At 40.4% G+C, this 19411-nt stretch overlaps 1 protein-coding gene and 1 long non-coding RNA gene across 5 annotated transcripts in view; one reads left to right on the forward strand and one right to left on the reverse strand.

The window, feature by feature from the left end:
* Nucleotides 1-19411, reverse strand: part of arhgap39 (Rho GTPase activating protein 39) — a 579720-nt gene that overhangs the window by 362164 nt on the left and 198145 nt on the right. For all 4 annotated transcript variants that reach the window (XM_069914962.1, XM_069914964.1, XM_069914963.1 and 1 more), the window contains one exon: nt 9928-10356. In XM_069914962.1, coding sequence (XP_069771063.1) covers nt 9928-10356 — 429 coding nt within the window. The remainder of the gene's footprint in view (nt 1-9927; nt 10357-19411) is intronic.
* Nucleotides 1-19411, forward strand: part of LOC138751953 (uncharacterized) — a 110070-nt gene that overhangs the window by 86527 nt on the left and 4132 nt on the right. The window lies entirely within an intron of this gene.

Genomic DNA, 19411 nt, shown 5'->3' on the forward strand with positions numbered 1-19411 from the left:
GGCTGAGACAGCATTTAATTGTGCGTTCCCAATTGCCCTTGAGAAGCTTCTTGAACCACTGCACTCTTTGAGGAGTGGGGTTACACTCAATGCTTTTTGGGGGTGGGGGAAGGGGAGGGGGAGTCAATTCCAAGATTTTTACCCAGCTATGAAGAAGGAATGAGGAAATATGGGTTAGTCCAGCGGTTAGCACAATGTTGTTACAGCGTCAGCGATCGGGTTCGAATCTGGCATTGTCTGAGTTTATATGTTCTTCCTGCGTCTCTGTGGATTTTCTACGGGGGCTCCAGTTTCCTCCCATCATTCAAAATGCACTGGGAGTTGTAGGTGAGTTGGGTACAATTGGGTGGCAGGGGCTCATGGGCCAGAAGGGCCTGTTTCTGTGCTGTATGTCTAAATTTAAATACTGTATTTCCAAGCCAAGGGCGTGTGAGCGAACCTTGGTGGGCAACGACCTGGTGGTTCCTGGGCTTTTGCAGCTCTTGCTCTTTGAGAGTGGTGGGTTTACAAAGTGCGACTAAAGGAGTGTGGAACCTCACAAGAACACCGAGGTGAAATGACAAAACCCACAGGTATAAATACTGCACAATAATGAGTACAATATGAGAGGAAAAACTATGGTTCAACAGTAAATTTTATTGCTTTTCTTTGACAGATTATGTAATCTTTTAGAAGGCGGTCACTTTTACAAGAATTTAAGAAAAGGTAAACATGTGCATCAACGGCATCTGTGCTGCCCTCATCGTCATTGCTCAGCCTGCGAGGTTTGAAACTGCACACTGGTGGTACAAACACACCCAACTTGTAGTTTCAGTGCACGTTTAAGTTTACTTTCCACCTATTGAGTAGGACTCCCTTCTGTAAAAGAGCTGGATGGCTTGGAGTTTGTCAAATTTCTTTCAGGAACATTTTCTCCAACTAGAGTGGATGCAATACTGGCTCTTCTATTAGGGAACAAGACAGGACAGGTGACAGAAGTATGTGTAGAGGAACATTTGGGGGGGTCCAGTGATCATAATACCATTAGTTTCAAGTTAATTAACAAAAAGGATAGGACTGGGCCTTGGGTTGAGATTCTAAATTGGAGAAAGGCCAATGTTGAGGACATGAGAAAGGATCCAGAATGCGTGGATTGGAAGAAGTTGTTTTCTGGAAAGGATGTGCAAGGTAAGTGGAAGACCTTCAAAAGTGAAATTTTGAGAGTACAGCGTTTGTAAGTTCCGGAGCTTACCAGGTATAGGAAACATGGAGGAGTATAAAAAAATGCAAGAAAAACTTAAAACGAAAGAAATCAGGAAGGCTAAAAGAAGACATGAGGTTGCTTTGGCAGACAATGTGAAGGAAAATCCAAAGGGTTTCTACAGGTATATTAAGAGCAAAAGGGACAAAATTGGTCTCCATGAAGATCAGAGTGGTCGGCTTTGTATGGAGCCAGAAAGGATGGGGGAGATCTCAAAGGTTTTTTTTTGCATCAGTATTTACTCAGGAAAATGGCACAGAGTCTAAGGAAGTAAAGAAATCAAGCACTGAGGTCATGGAACCTATACAGATTAAAGAGAGGAGGTGCTTGCTGTCTTAAAGCAAATAAAGGTGGATAAATCCCCAGGGCCTGACAAGATAGTCCCTCGGACTTTGAAGGAAGCCAGTGAAGAAATTGCAGGGGCTCTGGTAGGAATATTTAAATGTCCTTAGCCACAGGTGTGGCTCACGTTATTCCATGGTTAAAAAATGGTTCCAAAAATAACCCTGGAAATTATAGACCAGTGATCCTGACATCAGTAGTAGGTAAGTTATTGGAAGATATTCTTACGAGTTGGCTATACAAGTATTTGGATAGCCAGGGACTGATCAGGAATAGTCAACATGGCTTTGTGCATGATAGGTTGTGTTTAACAATCTTGTAGAGTTTTTCATGGGGATTACCAGGAAAGTTGATGAAGGAAAGGCTGTAGATCTTGTCTGCATGGACTTTAGTAAGACCTTTAACAAAGTGACTAACGGGAGGTTAGTCACTATAAGTATTCATGGGGAGGTAATCAACTCGATTCAACATAGTCCCTATAACTGCTTTTCAACCGCTTCACCTACGTGTATAAATGCAACAAAGGTGGGATGGGTTACATCTAAATCTCAGAGGTACCAGTCTCCTGCAGGGGCATTTGCTAGGGCTTTAAACTAGTGATGTTGGGGACAAGGGTTCGTGTCAGGGACGAGAACAAGAACAGAGTCTTTAGGCAAAGAAAAAAGGCTTTTTCACACAATCTGGAGGTGGAACAGCAGCAGGTAATAAATAGTGGCCATAGTAAAAATTGTAGAGAGGCTGAGAGGCAGAAAGTGGAAGCTCTCTGAGATGCATTTATTACAATGCAAGGAGTGTGGTAAACAAGATAGATGAACCAATGGTGTGGATTGACATGTGGCTTTATGATGTGATAGCATTAGTGAGACATGGTTGAAGGAAGGTTGTGACTGGCAGCTGAATGTTCCGGGATTTCACTGCTTTAGACGTGGCAGAATTGGCGGGGTAAGAGGGGGAGGTGTGGCATGGCTTGACAGGGAAGATATTACAGCGGTGCTGAGGCAAGATAGACTGGAGGACTCATCATGCGAGGCTCTGTGGGTTGAACTTAAAAATAAGAAAGGTGAGGCTACAAATATACGGGTATATTATAGGTTGCCAAAAGAGGATAGGGAACTGGAAGAGAAAATGTGCAGGGAAATAGCTGAGATGTGTAGTAGAAATAGTTGGGGATTTCAATTTTCCTAATATTGATTGGGAAACACAATCAGTGAGAGGACAGGATGGTTTAGACTTTGTACAATGTGTTCAGGATTGCTTTTTACACCAGTATGTTGAAGTGCCTACCAGAGGGGAGGCAGTGTTAGATCTATTGTTAGGGAATGGAATAGGGCAGGTGACAGAAGTATGCATTGGTGAGAACTTTGGATCCAGTGATCATGGGTCCATTAGCTTCAATTTAAATATGGAAAGGGATAGGTCAGGTCTGAGATTGAAGGTCTTTGAGTGGGGTAAGGCCAGATTTGAAGAAATGAGAAGGGATTTGTAGAAAATTGTATGGGCTGATCTTTTTTCTGGAAAAGATGTAGAGAAGATTTGGAGGGTATTTAAAGAAGAGATATTGAGAATACAGGATCTTTACGTGCCAGTCAGATCAAAAGGCAAGGCCAAATGTTCAAGGGAACCATGGTTTTCTGGAAAATTAGGAAGTTGGTTCAGGATAAGAGGGGGGCATTTACTAAATTAAAGAAGCAAAAAATGGATTAGATGTATGATTATTACACAGTTTGCAAAAAAGACCTGAAGAAGGAAATTAGAAAGGCAAAAAGAAGGTATGAGGTGTCAATAGCTGATAAGGTAAAAGTGAATCCTAAGGATTTTTACAGATATGTGAATGGTAAAAGGAGGGTTAAGGATAGAATAGTTCCGCTGGAAAATGAGAGTGGTGAACTGTGCGAGGAACCATATCAGATGGGAGAGATATTAAACGATTTTTTTTCTCATCTGTGTTCACAAAGGAAAAGGACATTGGACTATGTGAGATAAGTGAGGCAAATGCCTTAGTTATGGAAAAGATAGGGATTAGTAAAGAGAGGGTTTTGGAGCTTCTAGGGTCAGTAAAAGTGGCTAAGTCTCCAGGTCCTGATGGGATTTTCCCCAGGATGTTAAGGGAGGTCAGGGAGCAAATAGCGGAGGTACTGTCAGTGATTTTTCAACGATCACTGGAGGAGGGTGTGGTGCCGCAGGATTGGAGGGTTGCTAATGTAGTTCCATTGTTTAAAAAAGGCACAAGGTGTAATTGTAGGCCTGTAAGCTTGACTTTGGTGGAAGGGAAAGTTATGGAGGGTATTCTTAGTGATGATGTGTATAAATATCTAGATAAGCAGGGATTGATCAGGAGCACCCAGCATGGGTTTGTGAAGGGGAAGTCATGTTTGACGAACTTTGTTGAGTTTTTCAAAAAAGTGACAAAGTAGATGAAGGTAGGGCAGTTGATGTAGTCTATCTGGATTTTAGCAAAGCTTTTGATAAGGTTCCACATGAAAGGTTAGTAAGAAAGGTTCAGTCACTAGGGATTAATAGAGAAATAGTAAGATGGGTTCAGAGGTGGCTGGAGAATAGTCAGCAGAGGGTCATGGTGGACAACTATCTGTCAGGATGGAACCCTGTGATGAGCGGAGTACCTCAAGGATCGGTGCTAGGTCCCCTGTTGTTCATAATTTATGTTAATGATTTGGATGATGTAGTGATTAATTGGGTAAGTAAATACATAAACGATACAAAAATAGGAGTGGTGGATAGCGAGGAAGGTTTTCAGGGATTACAGAGGGATTTGGTTTGTCTGGAAAACTGGGCTGAAAGATGGCAGATGGAATTTAATGTCGAAAAGTGTGAGGTGCTTCATTTCGGAAAAAAGAATCAAAATAGGACATATGTAATAAAGGGGAGGACATTGGGGAATGCACAAGAACAAAGAGATCTTGGAGTTATGGTGCAGCGTTCCATGAAGGTGGATTCCCATGTTGACAGGGTGGTTAAGAAGGCATTTGGTATGTTAGCCTTCATAAATCATAGCATAGAATCTAGGAGCTGGGAAGTGATAATGCGACTGTTTAAGGCATTGGTGAGGCCAGGTTTGGAGTATTGTGTTCAGTTCTGGTCTCCAAATTATAGGAAGGATATAGATAAGGTGGAGAGGTTGCAGAGAAGATTTACAAGGATGTTGCCTGGCTTAAAATACCTAGTGTACAGAGAAAGATTGAAGAGGTTAGGACTTTATTCACTGGAGCGTAGATGGTTGAGAGGAGATTTGATAGAGATGTTTAAAATTATGAAGGGAAGAGATAGACTAGATGCAAGTAGACTCTTCCTCCTGAGAGCAGGGGAGGTTGAAACACAAGGACACAAGTTGAGGGTAAGGGGGCAAAATTTTAGGAGAAACATTAGAAGATGCTTCTTCACTCAGAGAGCGGTGGCTGAATGGAATAATCTTCCAGAGGAAATAGTTGAGGCAGAGTCAATTCTTTCATTTAAGAGGAGGCTGGATATATACATGAATAAGAGAGGGTTAGAGGTTTATGGGCAGAGAATAGGCGGGGGGATCTAGCAGAGTTGTTTGAGTGAACCAGCGTGGACTTGAAGGGCCAAGATGGCCTGCTTCCATGCCATAAACTCTTATATGGTTTTATGGTTAAAAGGCCAACTTGTCCTGCTGGTTCCAGAACGGGAAAAGGCTGTGACATCTTGATGACATTTAATATGTGTGCCCTGTCTCTCACAAAGGGAGGAGGGGGGGGGAATGGGAGCGATGGATACTTTCCCCTCTGACAGCTGCCACCAGCCCCCCACACCGATCCCACCACCCCATTACCCCCAACAGCTTACCACCAGCACCCACACCGTTACCAGTGCCCCACTCCCCTCCGACAGACCCTAAGCCGATTCCAGCGTACCGCTCCTCCTGCCAGCCTGCCACAGCTCCCACACCGATCTCACTGCCCCATTTCCCCCCCCCCCCCCCCCGACAGCCCGCCACTAGCCCCCATACCGATGGATGTACTGTGAAAATATCAGATTGCTAAGTACATCCATAGCTAACACACAAGGTATGATGGGACCTGGTGTTAGTGGCACACACATTTGGGCATTGAGGTGTCTGGCTCCTGTGTAATGCCAGGAAACAAGCTGACACACAAAACCATGGGAAATATTGTTTAAAGATCCCAGATAAGTTACCTGTTCAGCAGCCTCCTGACCAATGGTCACATGTGATGAGCTTTCAATCACCTGTAACACATTGTCATTGTATCCAACGTGTATAAAACACAATGTATTTTGTTTTTGGGAGACTCTCCTGTCTGATCACCCCAAATGAATGATTGCATTGAAGTTGAACAAAGGGTCTGTGTAGCTCCTTATTAGGTCTCTACGTAGCCATTCACCCAATACATCAATTTGGAAATGTAAGGATATGCCAAGAAAATACTATCATACACTAATTCAAATCACGCAAATGGTACAATGTATGTGTCCAACATGTGGGGATCCAACAACCTCCCACTGACGTCCAATGGACCTACTGAATCACCTGCTATCTTTGGAGTCACCATTACTGAGAAATTTAATCAGGCCACATCAACTGGTATCACCATATTCTGTGCTTTTAAAAACAGCTCAGAGATGATGAAATGCAAAAATGCCAAGTCTCTTCACATTTCATTTATGGGGAACAATTAACTAACAATCACAAGAGGAAGCGTGAATTGTTCTCCAAACGTGAGTGGGAGAGGAGACGTTTCTGGAGATTTCGGTCATCGATATACAGTATCAGCCTCAAAGTTATTCATGCTAAGTGTCATTCCACGGTTTATTAATAACCCGTCAGATTAAAACCCAGATTTTACCACATTTCTACAAAAAAGTATAATTACTCAAAGAAAGATTCTCAAAGAATTATTTGATTTCTGTCTCAATTAAGTTGAAAGAAACTTTTGTGAGATCAAAACTACAGGGAGGAATGCTGATAGAATTCCTCCTTCGCTGCCATACGTTCCCAGTTACTAGCCATCAAATAAATGTGAAATGTTGTGTCCAATAAAGCAATTTGCTTGCCCTTCCAAACAACCAAACTCTTTCTGAAGTGTACCAAACCCTTTCTTAAACCGCTGGTGGAAGGCTGTGGGGTGCTGGGATCAGTGTGGGGGCTGGTGGGGGGATTTGGGGGGGGGGGAGCGAGGCACTGGGATCGGTGTGGGGGCTGGTGGCAGGCTGACAGAGGGGAGCAGGGTGATGGGATCGGTGTGGGGGCTGGTGGCGGGTTGTAGGAGGGGAGTGGGACGCTGGGATCAGTGTGAGAACTGGTGGCGGGCTACATACATAATTCCCTGAAAGTGGTATCAGAGATAGATAGGGTTGTAAAGAGAGTTTTTGGCATATTGACCTTCATAAATCAAAGCATTGAGTGTAGGAGTTGGTTTGTTATAGTAAAATTGTAGAAGACATTGGTAAGGCCAAATTTGGAGTATTGTGTACAGTTTTGATCACCTAACTGCAGGAAAGACATGAATGAGATTGAAACAGTGCAGAGAAGATTTACTAGGATGCTGCCCGGACTTCAGGAACTGAGTCACAGGAAAAGGTTAAACAGGTTATGACTTTATTTCCTTTAATGTTGAAGAATGAGGGGAGATTTGATCGAGGTATTTAAAATTATGAGGAGGACAGACAGAGTAAATGTAGGTAGGCTTTTTCCACTGAGGGTAGGTGAGATACAAACCAGAAGACATGGGCTAAGGATGAAAGATGAAAGGTTTAGAGTGAACATTTGGGGTACCTTCTTCACAAAGAGGGTTGGAATTTTCAGCTGCCAGCTGAAGTGCTGAATGCGGGCTCAATTTTGACATTTAAGGAGAATTTGGACAGGTATGTGGATTAGAGGGACAAGGTGCAGGTCAGTGGGACAAGAGAGAATAATAGTTTGGCACAGACTAGAAGGGCCAAAAGGCCTGTGTTGTATTTTTCAATGGTTCTGGGGTTCTATAGAGTTGTAGGTCAATTGGGTGTAATTGGACGGCATGGGCTCAAGGGCCGAAAGGGCCGGTTACTGTGCTGTTAAATTTAAAATGTAAAATTTTGACAGGTACTCAGATAGGAGAAGCATTGGGGATAATGAGCCTAATACAGGCAAATGCAATTATGTAGAAGGCTTAAGGTCCAACATGGGTGAATAGTACCAAGAGGATATTTGAGTGGCAATTCAACAAAAACAGGACTTCCTTCAAACCTGAAATCAAAACCATTCAGTAATTCCCAAAATCACTTCTCATCTTCCTCAGAAATTGTGGATGCTCAGACTTTGAAGACATCAAAGCTGAGAGCTATAATTCTTTGACACTCAAGAATCCAAGGGCTTTAATGATTGTGTGGAAAAGCGAACTTTCAGTGGGAGATCAGCCCTGGTCATTGAATGGCAGAGCAGGCATGAAGACCCATTCTTTGACTTGCAAAAGCAAACTGGATCTGGGCAAATTGCACTGAAGGAAGTAATCTGAATAGAATTTTTAAAAATTTGGAATCAGAAGGGAACAGAGCAGATTATAAAAGTACAGACACACAATAATTCTTGAAAGAAAGGTCCTGACGTGTGCATTATTAAAGTTGCTGGAGGTAATTGGGTGCAATTTTGAACGAGTGAGTGAAAAGGGCCAGAAAACGATAGAATGCAATTTTATGAGAAAATTTGGATGACCTCTGAAAAAGTGTTCACTGAGTTTTCTTCTGCGCATTCTTTTATAATTGTGGAAAGATAACTTCACAAAATACAGTAATCCATGCAACGGGAAAAAAACTGCTGGAGGAAGCCAGCAGCATCTGCACAGAGAAAGGAATTGACATCATTTCAGGTCACGATTCTGCGCCAGGACTGAACATACAAAGTAGATAATCAGTGGAGAGAGGGAAAGGTGAAACAGAGGCCAGTTGCTGATAGGTACGGACATGGAGCCAGGTAAGGGAGCGGGAGGGGTGGAGTTGGGAGACATGGGCAGGGGAGTGGTAGGTGGGAGCAGACAAAGAGAGGGACAGAAAAGGAAAATAGAGCGAGGTGGGGAGAGGGTAGGGTGAAGGCAGATATGTCGCCTCTTGCATTCCTGTTCTTTCCTTATTGCGTGAGGAAGGGCTCAGGCCCGAAACGCTGCGAGAATGGCTGAATTCCTCCAGCATTTCTGTGTGTTTTTTCTCCAATCAATGCCAAGGTTTAGCTTCATTGATCCATGGAGTGCTCTTATTTTACCATATACGCTCTTTGAGATTCAGGATCAACGATTTAGATTTAGAACTGTCAGTTACTCAATTTGATGTATTGAGCAAAATAAGTCCATGACAAAAAATACTTTTGGTGTTGAAACATCAGTTCTTTATGAAGTTCACTATCAAATGTGCCATCACCCTTGATTCAGTCCCAACCATTATTGATTGAAATGCACCGACAGCTCTTAGCTTCCACATATATCTATCAGAATGGAGGAAAGCTAGGAGTTCAACCACTGACAGCTGATATTAACCCTCAGCACATCCTAACACAATGATATTTTTGGCAATGAAAATAATTTTGGCAATGTTTATCAATTACCTTAATATGCAATTCAATAACCAGCAGAAAAACAATGTCCAGCTCTTGGCAATACCTGTAACACTGGACAATGAAGATTTTGCTTTCTGAACACTTTTGGGAGTATTTAGGGAATTTGAGCTGCTGATCACTAAGTCACCTTAAAAATTTTCTAAAACGTACCATTGTTTAGATATAACCTATTTGTGTGATTTCCTGTCATATTTTTAACATGCTTCAAGCATTCAAAACCACAAAGTGCAACATATCGTTGAAAATTCATTTTCTGCATTCACACTGGTCGTCTTCTCCGCTGATCCTGGCGAAGTCAGTGACGAACATGGTGAAAGGTTTCATTAGGACATTGCGACCATGGAAAAGTGGTATCAGGACAACTGGAATCCATCAATGCTGGCCGACTATTGTTGGACACTGACATGAGAGGCATCAGATGCTGAGTACAAATGAAAATCAGTGGCAAAACATTTTTAGGCCAGTTTAATTAACACAATGTGTCAGCTTAATGATGTGATTAAACATGCTAAATTCAATAAAAGTTAATGTTTCTCCAACTTCACTGGGTGATACAGCAAATCTGAAATTATTTCTGTGTTCGACTTGAAGTTGTCTATCAAGTTTTTTTGCAGGAAGCAAACCTTTTGAAAAAAAAATTGTTCTCCCGTGTAATTGGCAGAAATTATTTTGGTCGTGATGGTGAGCTGTGGAACGGCTTGGTAAATTAGTGGAAATGAGGTATATACACAGACTTAAAAGAGCATATGGGAGTTCTGAAGCTTACCTCTCCGCTTCCTCCTTCCCAATAATCTGCTGGGCTGGTTTAGGCCGCACTTGCTCTTGAATCCTGTCAGCCTCCAGCTCCTGCTCCAACGACGAGCCGGTGCTCCCTTCTCTGCTGATGTTGCTACTGCGGCCAGGGCTGTTGTCCGCAGAAGCGCGGCTCGGTGAGTCAGTATTCTGCTTCAATGTCTGCAGTTTGGCAAGTGGAATAATGTCACAATTTTGAGGCCGATGCCAGACCGTCCGCTGGGTTGTGGCATTGTAATAATAAAACCGAGAGGTGTTAGGATCGAAAAGCTCCCACCACTGATTCTCATTGGTTCGCTTTATTCGGACTCCAGAAGGTGGATCCCACACGCATTCTCCAGTTATAAGGTTAGCGTACATACGCTCTCGAGTTCGAGGCTCAATGATCTCCACCCATTCCAGCCTGAAAGAAAATCAAAATGTTTATAAAGGCCTATTTACACACATGCATGAACTTGTACACATGCCAATGTTCCTGAAAACAAATATTTTTGTGAAGTATGCCAAGTCTAATGTGGCAACTTGAAATTTCTTTCACTAAGCAAAGAAATGAACATCAGATCCTGACAGATCGCGACCATTTCTGACTGACAAGATAAGCATCGACAAGGTAAATAGTCTTTTTCTCAGGGTATTTTTTTCTCAGGGTAGATGTATCTAAAATTAGAAGACATGGATTTAAGGTGAGAGTGGAAAGATTTAAAGGGGACCTGAGAGTACACTCTTCACACAGAGGATGATGGGTGAATGAAAAGAGCTGCCAGAGGAGGAGGGTACATTAGTGTCATTTAAAACATTTAGACAGCAACATGAATATGGAAGGTTTGGAGACTCTGCTTTTGCTCTCTTTCTCTCGTACTGTAAGGAGCGCTGGGCAATACTAATGGCAACTCTTTGTCTACCTTATAGCAGACAAAAGTTAAAGAATATTATTATGTGACAATAAAAGGAACCTTGAACTTTGAGATAAGGCCAAATGCTGGGAAATGGGACTTGTTTGGTCGGCATGGACAATTTGGACTGATGCTCTACTGCAGAACTCCATAACAAAATTAAACAATGAACTTACACAAATCCTACATTGCCTTTCAACGATTAAGGCCTGGCATTGAAACATAGAATATTATAGCTCCGAAACAGCCTCTTTGACCCTTCTAATCTGTACCGAACTGTTATTCTGCCGAGTCTCACTGACCTGCACCCAGTCCATACCCCTCCTATCCATGTACCTGTCCAAATTCTTCTTAAATGTTAAAATTGAGCCGCATTTACTACTTTTCAGCTGGCAGCTCGTTCCACACAGCCACTACTCTCTGTGGGTAAAAGATTCCCTCATTTCAAACCTAATCATTTCCCCTTTCACCCTTAAATCATGTCCTCTGATTTGTATCTCACCTTCCCTCGGTGGAAAAAGCCGATCTACATATACTCTGTTTATACACCTTGTAATTTTAAATATCTCTATCAGATCTCCCCTCATTCCTCTGCACTCAAGGGAATCAAGGGAAGAAAGAAAAGAGGGTGGGAGAGTATTGATGGTGAGAGAAGGGACCGACACGATTGACAGAAAGGATATCAACTCGGAAGATGCGGAATCTATATGGGTAGAACTGAGGAATAGCAAGGGGTGGAAAACGTTAGTGGGGGTGGTATATAGGCCTCCAAATAGTAGTGTAGAGGTGAGGGAAGGCATTAAAAGAGAAATTAGAAAAGCATGCAATAAGGGAACAGCTGTCATCATGGGAGACTTTAATTTGCATATAGATTGGACTAGTCAAATTGATAAAAATACAGAGGAGGAGGAATTCCTTGAATGTTTATGGGATGGTTATCTTGACCAATATGTCGAGGAACCAACTCGGGAGCAGGCCATTTTAGATTGGGTATTATGCAATGATAAGGGGCTAATCAACAATCTTGTTGTACAAGGCCCTTTGGGTAGGAGTGATCACAATATGATCGAATTCTCACTCGACATAGAGAGTGATGAAATTAAAACCGAGACTAAGGTCCTGAATTTAAATAAAGGGAATTATGATGGTATGAGATGGGAGTTGAGTAAGATTGATTGGGTGGTGTTTATGGGGGAGTTGACTGTGGATAGACAATGGAAAGCATTCACAGATCTAATGGAGAAATTGCAAAAATCGTTTATACCGGTTTGGCATAAAAATAAACCAAACAAGGTGACTCAACCGTGGATAACAAGGGAAATTAGAGACAGCATTAGGTCCAAAGAGAGAGCATATCAATTGGCCAAAAAAAGTACCACGACCGAAGACTGGGAGCAGTTCAAGATGCACCAAAGGAGGACAAAGGGATTAATCAAGAGAGCAAAAATAAATTACGAAAGTAAGCTTGCGGCAAATATAAAAACCGACTGCAAAAGCTTTTATAAATATGTCAAGAGGAAAAGATTGGTGAAATCCAGAGTAGGTCCTTTGCAGTCGGAATCAGGGGAATATATAATGGGGAATAAGGAAATGGCAGACCAATTAAATTCTTACTTTAGTTCTGTTTTTACAAGAGAGGATACAAATAACCTCCCAAGGATGTTGGGAAACATAGAGACTAATGCAAGGGAGGAACTGAAAGAAATCAGTATCTCTAAGGACATGGTCTTGGGGAAATTGATGGGATTGAAGGCCGATAAATCCCAAGGGCCTGATAATCTACATCCTAGGGTACTTAAGGAAGTGGCCATTCAGATGGCAGATGCTTTAAGAATTATTTTCCAGAACTCGATAGACTCAGGATCAGTACCCATGGATTGGAGGGTAGCTAATGTTACCCCACTATTTAAAAAGGGGGGTAGAGAAAAAGCGGGGAATTATAGGCCAGTGAGCCTTACATCAGTAGTGGGCAAAATGATGGAATCCATTATTAAGGATGTAATAGCGGAGCATATGACTAGCAGAGAAGGGATCGGACAGAGTCAACATAGATTTATAAAAGGTAAATCGTGCTTAACAAATCTATTGGAATTCTTTGAGATGGTGACAGGTAAAATAGATGGGGGAGAGCCAGTGGATGTGATGTACCTGGACTTCCAAAAGGCCTTCCAAAAGGTCCCACATAAACGACTGGCTTCCAAAATCAAGGCTCATGGGATTGGGGGCAAAGTATTGATGTGGATTGAGAACTGGCTGGCAGGTAGAAGACAGAGAGTTGGGATAAATGGCTCGTTTTCTGAGTGGCAGGCGGTGACCAGTGGGGTGCACCCGGTGCACGGTAGAGGGGGTCAGGAAGCTCCAGTGTGATTTGGATAAATTGAGGGACTGGGCAGATCCATGGCAAATGCACTACAATGTGGATAAATGTGAGGTTATCCACTTTGGTAATACAAACCGGAGGGCAGATTACTATTTGAATGGCAATCGATTAAGAGATGGGGAAGTGCAGAGAGACCTAGGGGTACTTGTACACCAGTCTCTGAAGGCGAGCATGCAGGTACAGCAGGCGGTTAAAAAGGCAAATGGTAGGTTGGCCTTCATATCAAGAGGGTTTGAGTCTAGGAACAAGGATACCTTACTGCAGCTGTACAGGGCCTTGGTGAGACCCCACCTGGAGTATTGTGTGCAGTTTTGGTCACCTTATCTAAGGAAGGATGTTTTTGCAATGGAGGGAGTGCAGAGGCGATTCACCAGGCTGATACCTGGAATGGCAGGAATGACTTATGTGGAAAGATTGCGCAAATTGGGATTGTACTCGCTGGAGTTTAGAAGATTGAGAGGGGATCTCATAGAGACCTATAAAATTCTGGCAGGACTGGACAGAATGGATGCAGATGGGATGTTTCCAAGGATGGGAAAATCCAGAACCCGGGGCCATGGTTTGAGGATTATAGGCAAACCATTTAGGACCGAGATGAGGAGGAATTTCTTGACCCGGAGGGTGGTGAATCTGTGGAATTCATTGCCACAGAGGGCAGTAGAGGCAGGTTCATTAAATCTATTTAAGAGGGAATTAGATCTATTTCTTCAGTATAAGGATATTAAAGGTTACGGAGAGAAGGCGGGGACGGGGTACTGAACTTTAAGATCAGCCATGATCTCGTTGAATGGCGGAGCAGGCTCGAAGGGTCGAATGACCTACTCCTGCTCCTATCTTCTATTTTCTATGTTTAAGTTCCTGAAGTCCAGGCAACATCTTCTCTGCACTCTTTCCATTTTCCTGAGAGTTTAGATGATCAAAACTGCACACAGTACTCCAACTTTGGCCTCACTATCATTGTTTTGGTGTTTTCTTCATGAACTCAAACTTTAACTTGTTCTTCTGTCCTGCTCCCTAAAGCCATCAGTATTTCCCCTAAACAACAAGTTAACTCTTTTAAGGATTAAGTTAATCCATAAGAAAGAGGGGGATTGGGATGTAAAGCTTCACTATTCATTAAAGGTCATAGCAAAACCCATCCTGACTTCAGCTCCACTTTCCTTAACCTTTAACTCTCCTATTGACAAAAAAAGCCCTGCCTCTTGCAGTCATGATTATCTTTAATGATTCAGTCTCGAGTGCAGAGAATTCAACACATCCACAACCTTTAGCAAAGAAAATCTCCTGCATCCCAACTTTAATAGAGTGATCTCGCATTCTGGAACTTTGCGTGCCCACCCTACTGCCTCTCCCGAGACACCAGCAGTTATTGATTTCCCAGCAAGGAAATGAATCTGCTCAGCATTTTCTAATGAAGTAATTGGACATGGTAACTGAATAGTGGGCGCTTTTGAAGGTAGGCTTAATATTGGCTCTGAGGGTTTCTATAATGTGCTAAATCTTGTAAACAATATAAGAAGATTAGCAGCATTTCTAATCTGCTTTCAAGTATAGCACAATCTAATGGAAGCTTTTTAAAAAAAAATATCTTGAATCCTTTATATGTTGAAGTAAGGAGAAGAGGTGACATTTTTGGATTTGTTTTTGAAGTAGAATGACTCCTAAAATGATCACAGGGCCAAGAGAAGAAATTGATTCTTGTAGAACACACAATGTGAAAAAAATCTTACATTTGTTTTTCCACTTTTGGGGATTTTTTTTCCCTGTTCATTTATGTGAACCTCACCTCCAAAAGACGACTACAATGTGCTGGTCAAGGTGTATGTGAAGCACATTAGAATGCACGGCATTCAATTTCTCGAATGAACACTTTCCAACATCATGCCCTGATGATTGGAATGCACTGGCGCATTCCCAATGTTTCTCCAAACATTTTAACTGATGAAAGGCATGCGGAGTGTTCTTATACTTCACCATAAGGTGAAGTAACGTGCCTGGGCTAGGCATTTAATAAATGAGACTTAAGTCCCCTGAAGTAATAGTATATTTGAGTTAAATGACTATAATTTTTAAAATTTTATCCATTTAGAGACATACCCCCATTTACACCCTATTAACCTACACCCCCAGTACATTTCGAAAGATGGGAGAAACCAGATTCCCCGAGGGAAAGCCCATGCAGACAAGGGGATAATGTACAAATTCTTTACAGACTGCGTGAGATTTGAACCCTGGTGCTGTAAAGGCGTGGCGCTAACCGCTATGCCAACCGTGCTGCTCCAACTTGTATATCTTGCATCCTATCTTCATGTCTTACAATTGTTCGGGGTGGGGGTGGGGGATTACTTGACTTGATATGATTCTACTTGGAACTTAAATTCAATCCATTTGCACCTCAGGAAAGCACGCAAAACAATTTCCCCTCCACCAACTCAGTCTGCATCTCCCGCTGTATCAGCAATGCTGCATCAAAGGCTATGAGAAGAAGGCCGAGCAGTGGGGCTGAGGGGGAAAAGGGATCAGCTCATGATTAAATGGCAGGGCACACTTAATAGCCTATTTCTGCATCTTTGTCTTGCGGTCTTAATAGCTATATGCCACATTCTTCTATTTCCTTTTTTTTTAAATTTTTTATATTTCACACCATAAATCACATTAACCATGGTACACACTTTTTCCTTTTCACACATATACAGTGCCATTTTCTCCCCCCCACCCTCCCTCCTCCCATCCCACCCTCCCTACCTCCCCCCTCCCGTCCATTTAAGGTATAAAATCTAGGATACATTAAACCAGTCAGACAATATTGTCATTCAATAAAAATACACCAGAAATTCCACTGAGTCCATTCTTTTCATTTCCTTTTCCTTCCGTTAACTTAGGTAGTGATTGTCCCCGGTAGGTATTCGTTATTGTGTTTAATGTAAGGCTCCCATATTTGTTCAAATATTTCAATATTATTTCTTAAACTATATGTTATTTTTTCTAATGGAATACATTTATTCATTTCTATATACCATTGTTGTATTTTCAAATTATCTTCCAATTTCCAGGTTGACATAATACATTTTTTTGCTACGGCTAGAGCTATCTTAACAAATCTTTTTTGTGCATCCTCCAAATCAATTCCAAATTCTTTGTTTTTTATGTTACTTAGGAGGAAGATCTCTGGATTCTTTGGTATATTGTTTTCTGTTATTTTATTTATTATCTGATTTAGATCTTCCCAAAATTTTTCTACTTTCTCACATGTCCAGATTGCATGAATTGTTGTTCCCATTTCTTTTTTACATCGAAAACATCTATCAGATACTGTTGGGTGCCATTTATTTAACTTTTGAGGTGTAATGTATAACCTGTGTATCCAGTTATATTGTATCATACGTAACCTCGTATTTATTGTATTTCTCATCGTTCCAGAGCATAACTTCTCCCATGTTTCCTTTTTTATCTTTATATTTAAATCTTGTTCCCATTTTTGTTAGTTTTACCATTTGTTTCCTCATTCTCCTTTTCTTGCAGTTTAATATACATATTTCTTATAAATCTATTGATTATCATTGTATCTGTAATCACATATTCAAAGTTACTTCCCTCTGGCAAACTCAAACTGCTTCCTAATTTATCCTTCAAGTAGGATCTCAATTGGTAATATGCCAGCGCTGTATCTTGAGTTATATTGTATTTATCTTTCATTTGTTCAAAGGATAAGAATCTATTTCCTGAAAAACAATTTTCTATTCTTTTAATCCCTTTTTTCTCCCATTCTCTAAAGGAAAGGTTATCTATTGTAAAAGGGAGTAACTTGTTTTGCGTCAATATTAGTTTTAGTAATTGATAATTTGTTTTATTTCTTTCTACATGAATCTTCTTCCAAATATTGAGTAGATGATGTAATACTGGAGAACTTCTATGTTGTACCAATTTTTCATCCCATTTATATAATATGTGTTCAGGTATCTTTTCCCCTATTTTATCTAATTCTAATCTAGTCCAATCTGGCTTTTCCCTTGTTTGATAAAAATCTGATAGGTATCTTAATTGTGCGGCTCTATAATAATTTTTAAAGTTTGGCAGTTGTAAGCCTCCTTGTTTATACCATTCTGTTAATTTATCTAGTGCTATCCTCGGTTTCCCCCCTTTCCATAAAAATTTCCTTATTATTTTCTTTAACTCCTTGAAGAATTTCTCTGTCAGTTGTATTGGCAATGCCTGAAATAGGTATAATATCCTTGGAAAAATGTTCATTTTAATACAGTTTATCCTTCCTATTAGTGTTAGTGGTAAATCTTTCCAATGCTCTAAATCGTCCTGTAATTTTTTCATTAGTGGATAATAATTGAGTTTATATAGTTGGCTGAGATTTTTGTTTATTTGTACACCTAGGTATCTTATTGCTTGCATTTGCCATCTAAATAGTGATTCCTTCTTAAATTTTGAGAAATCCGCATTATTCATAGGCATTGCTTCACTTTTATTTTCGTTGATCTTGTAACCCGATACTTCTCCATATTCCTTCAATTTCTTATAGAATTCTTTTATTGATAGTTCTGGTTCTGTTAAGTATACAATAACATCATCCGCAAATAAACTGATTTTATATTCCTTGTCTTTTATTTTTATCCCTTTTATATTATTTTCTGTTCTTATCAATTCTGCTAGTGGTTCTATAGCTAACGCGAACAATAAAGGTGATAGTGGGCATCCCTGCCGTGTTGACCTGCTTAAGTTAAATTGCTTTGATACATGTCCATTTACTGTCACTTTCGCTAATGGTCCCTTATATAATGTTTTAATCCAATTAATATACTTCTCCGGTAAACTGAATTTTTGCAATACTTTGAACAAATAATTCCATTCTACTCTGTCAAAGGCCTTCTCTGCGTCTAAAGCAACTGCTACTGTTGGTACTTTATTCCCTTCTACTGCATGAATTAAGTTAATAAATTTACAAATATTGTCTGTTGTGCGTCTTTTTTTGATAAATCCAGTTTGGTCTAGATTTACTATTTTCGGTACATACTCTGCTAATCTGTTTGCTAATAGTTTAGCTATTATCTTATAATCTGTGTTTAGTAAAGATATTGGTCTATATGACGCTGGTGTGAGTGGATCTTTCCCTTGCTTTAGTATTACTGTAATTATTGCTGTTTCACATGAATCTGGTAAGCTTTGTGTTTTATCAGTCTGGTTGATTACTTCCAGGAGGGGCGGAATTAATAAGTCTTTAAATGTTTTATAGAATTCTATTGGGAATCCATCCTCTCCTGGTGTCTTATTATTTGGTCATTTTTTTTTTATTATCTCTTGTATTTCTACTATTCCAAATGGCTCTGTTAATTTATTTTGTTCCTCTATTTGTAGTTTTGGTAGTTCAATTTTAGTTAAAATTCATCTATTTTCCCTTCTTTCCCTTCATTTTCAGTTCGGTATAATTGTTCATAGAATTCTCTAAAGTTTTCCTTAATTTCTTTTGGATTATATGTAATTTGTTTGTCTTTTTTCCTTGATGCCAATAGCATTTTCTTAGCTTGTTCTGTCTTAAGCTGCCATGCTAGGATTTTGTGCGTTTTTTCCCCTAGTTCATAATATTTCTGTTTTGTCTTCATTATATTCTTCTCCACCTTATATGTTTGTAGTGTTTCATATTTTATTTTTTTATCCGCCAATTCTCTTCTTTTAGTTGTATCTTCCTTCATTGCTAATTCTTTTTCTATATTTACTATTTCCCTTTCCAACTGCTCTGTTTCCTGATTATAGTCCTTCTTCATCTTGGTTACATAACTTATTATTTGCCCTCTAATGAATGCTTTCATTGCATCCCATAGTATAAACTTATCTTCCACTGATTCCATATTTATTTCAAAATACATTTTTATTTGTTTTTCAATAAATTCTCTAAAATCCTGCCTTTTAAGTAACATGGGGTTTAATCTCCATCTATACATTCTTGGAGGGATGTCCTCTAACTTTACTGTCAATATTAAGGGTGAATGGTCCGATAGTATTCTAGCTTTATATTCTGTTTTTCTTACTCTATCTTGCATACGAGCTGATAACAAAAATAGGTCTATTCTTGAATATGTTTTATGTCTAGCCGAGTAATATGAATATTCCTTTTCCTTTGGGTGTTGTTTCCTCCATATATCCAAAAGTTGCATTTCTTCCATCGATTTAATTATAAA

The sequence above is a fragment of the Narcine bancroftii genome, chromosome 1, assembly GCF_036971445.1.
Source record: "Narcine bancroftii isolate sNarBan1 chromosome 1, sNarBan1.hap1, whole genome shotgun sequence".
Taxonomy (NCBI): Eukaryota; Metazoa; Chordata; class Chondrichthyes; order Torpediniformes; family Narcinidae; genus Narcine; species Narcine bancroftii.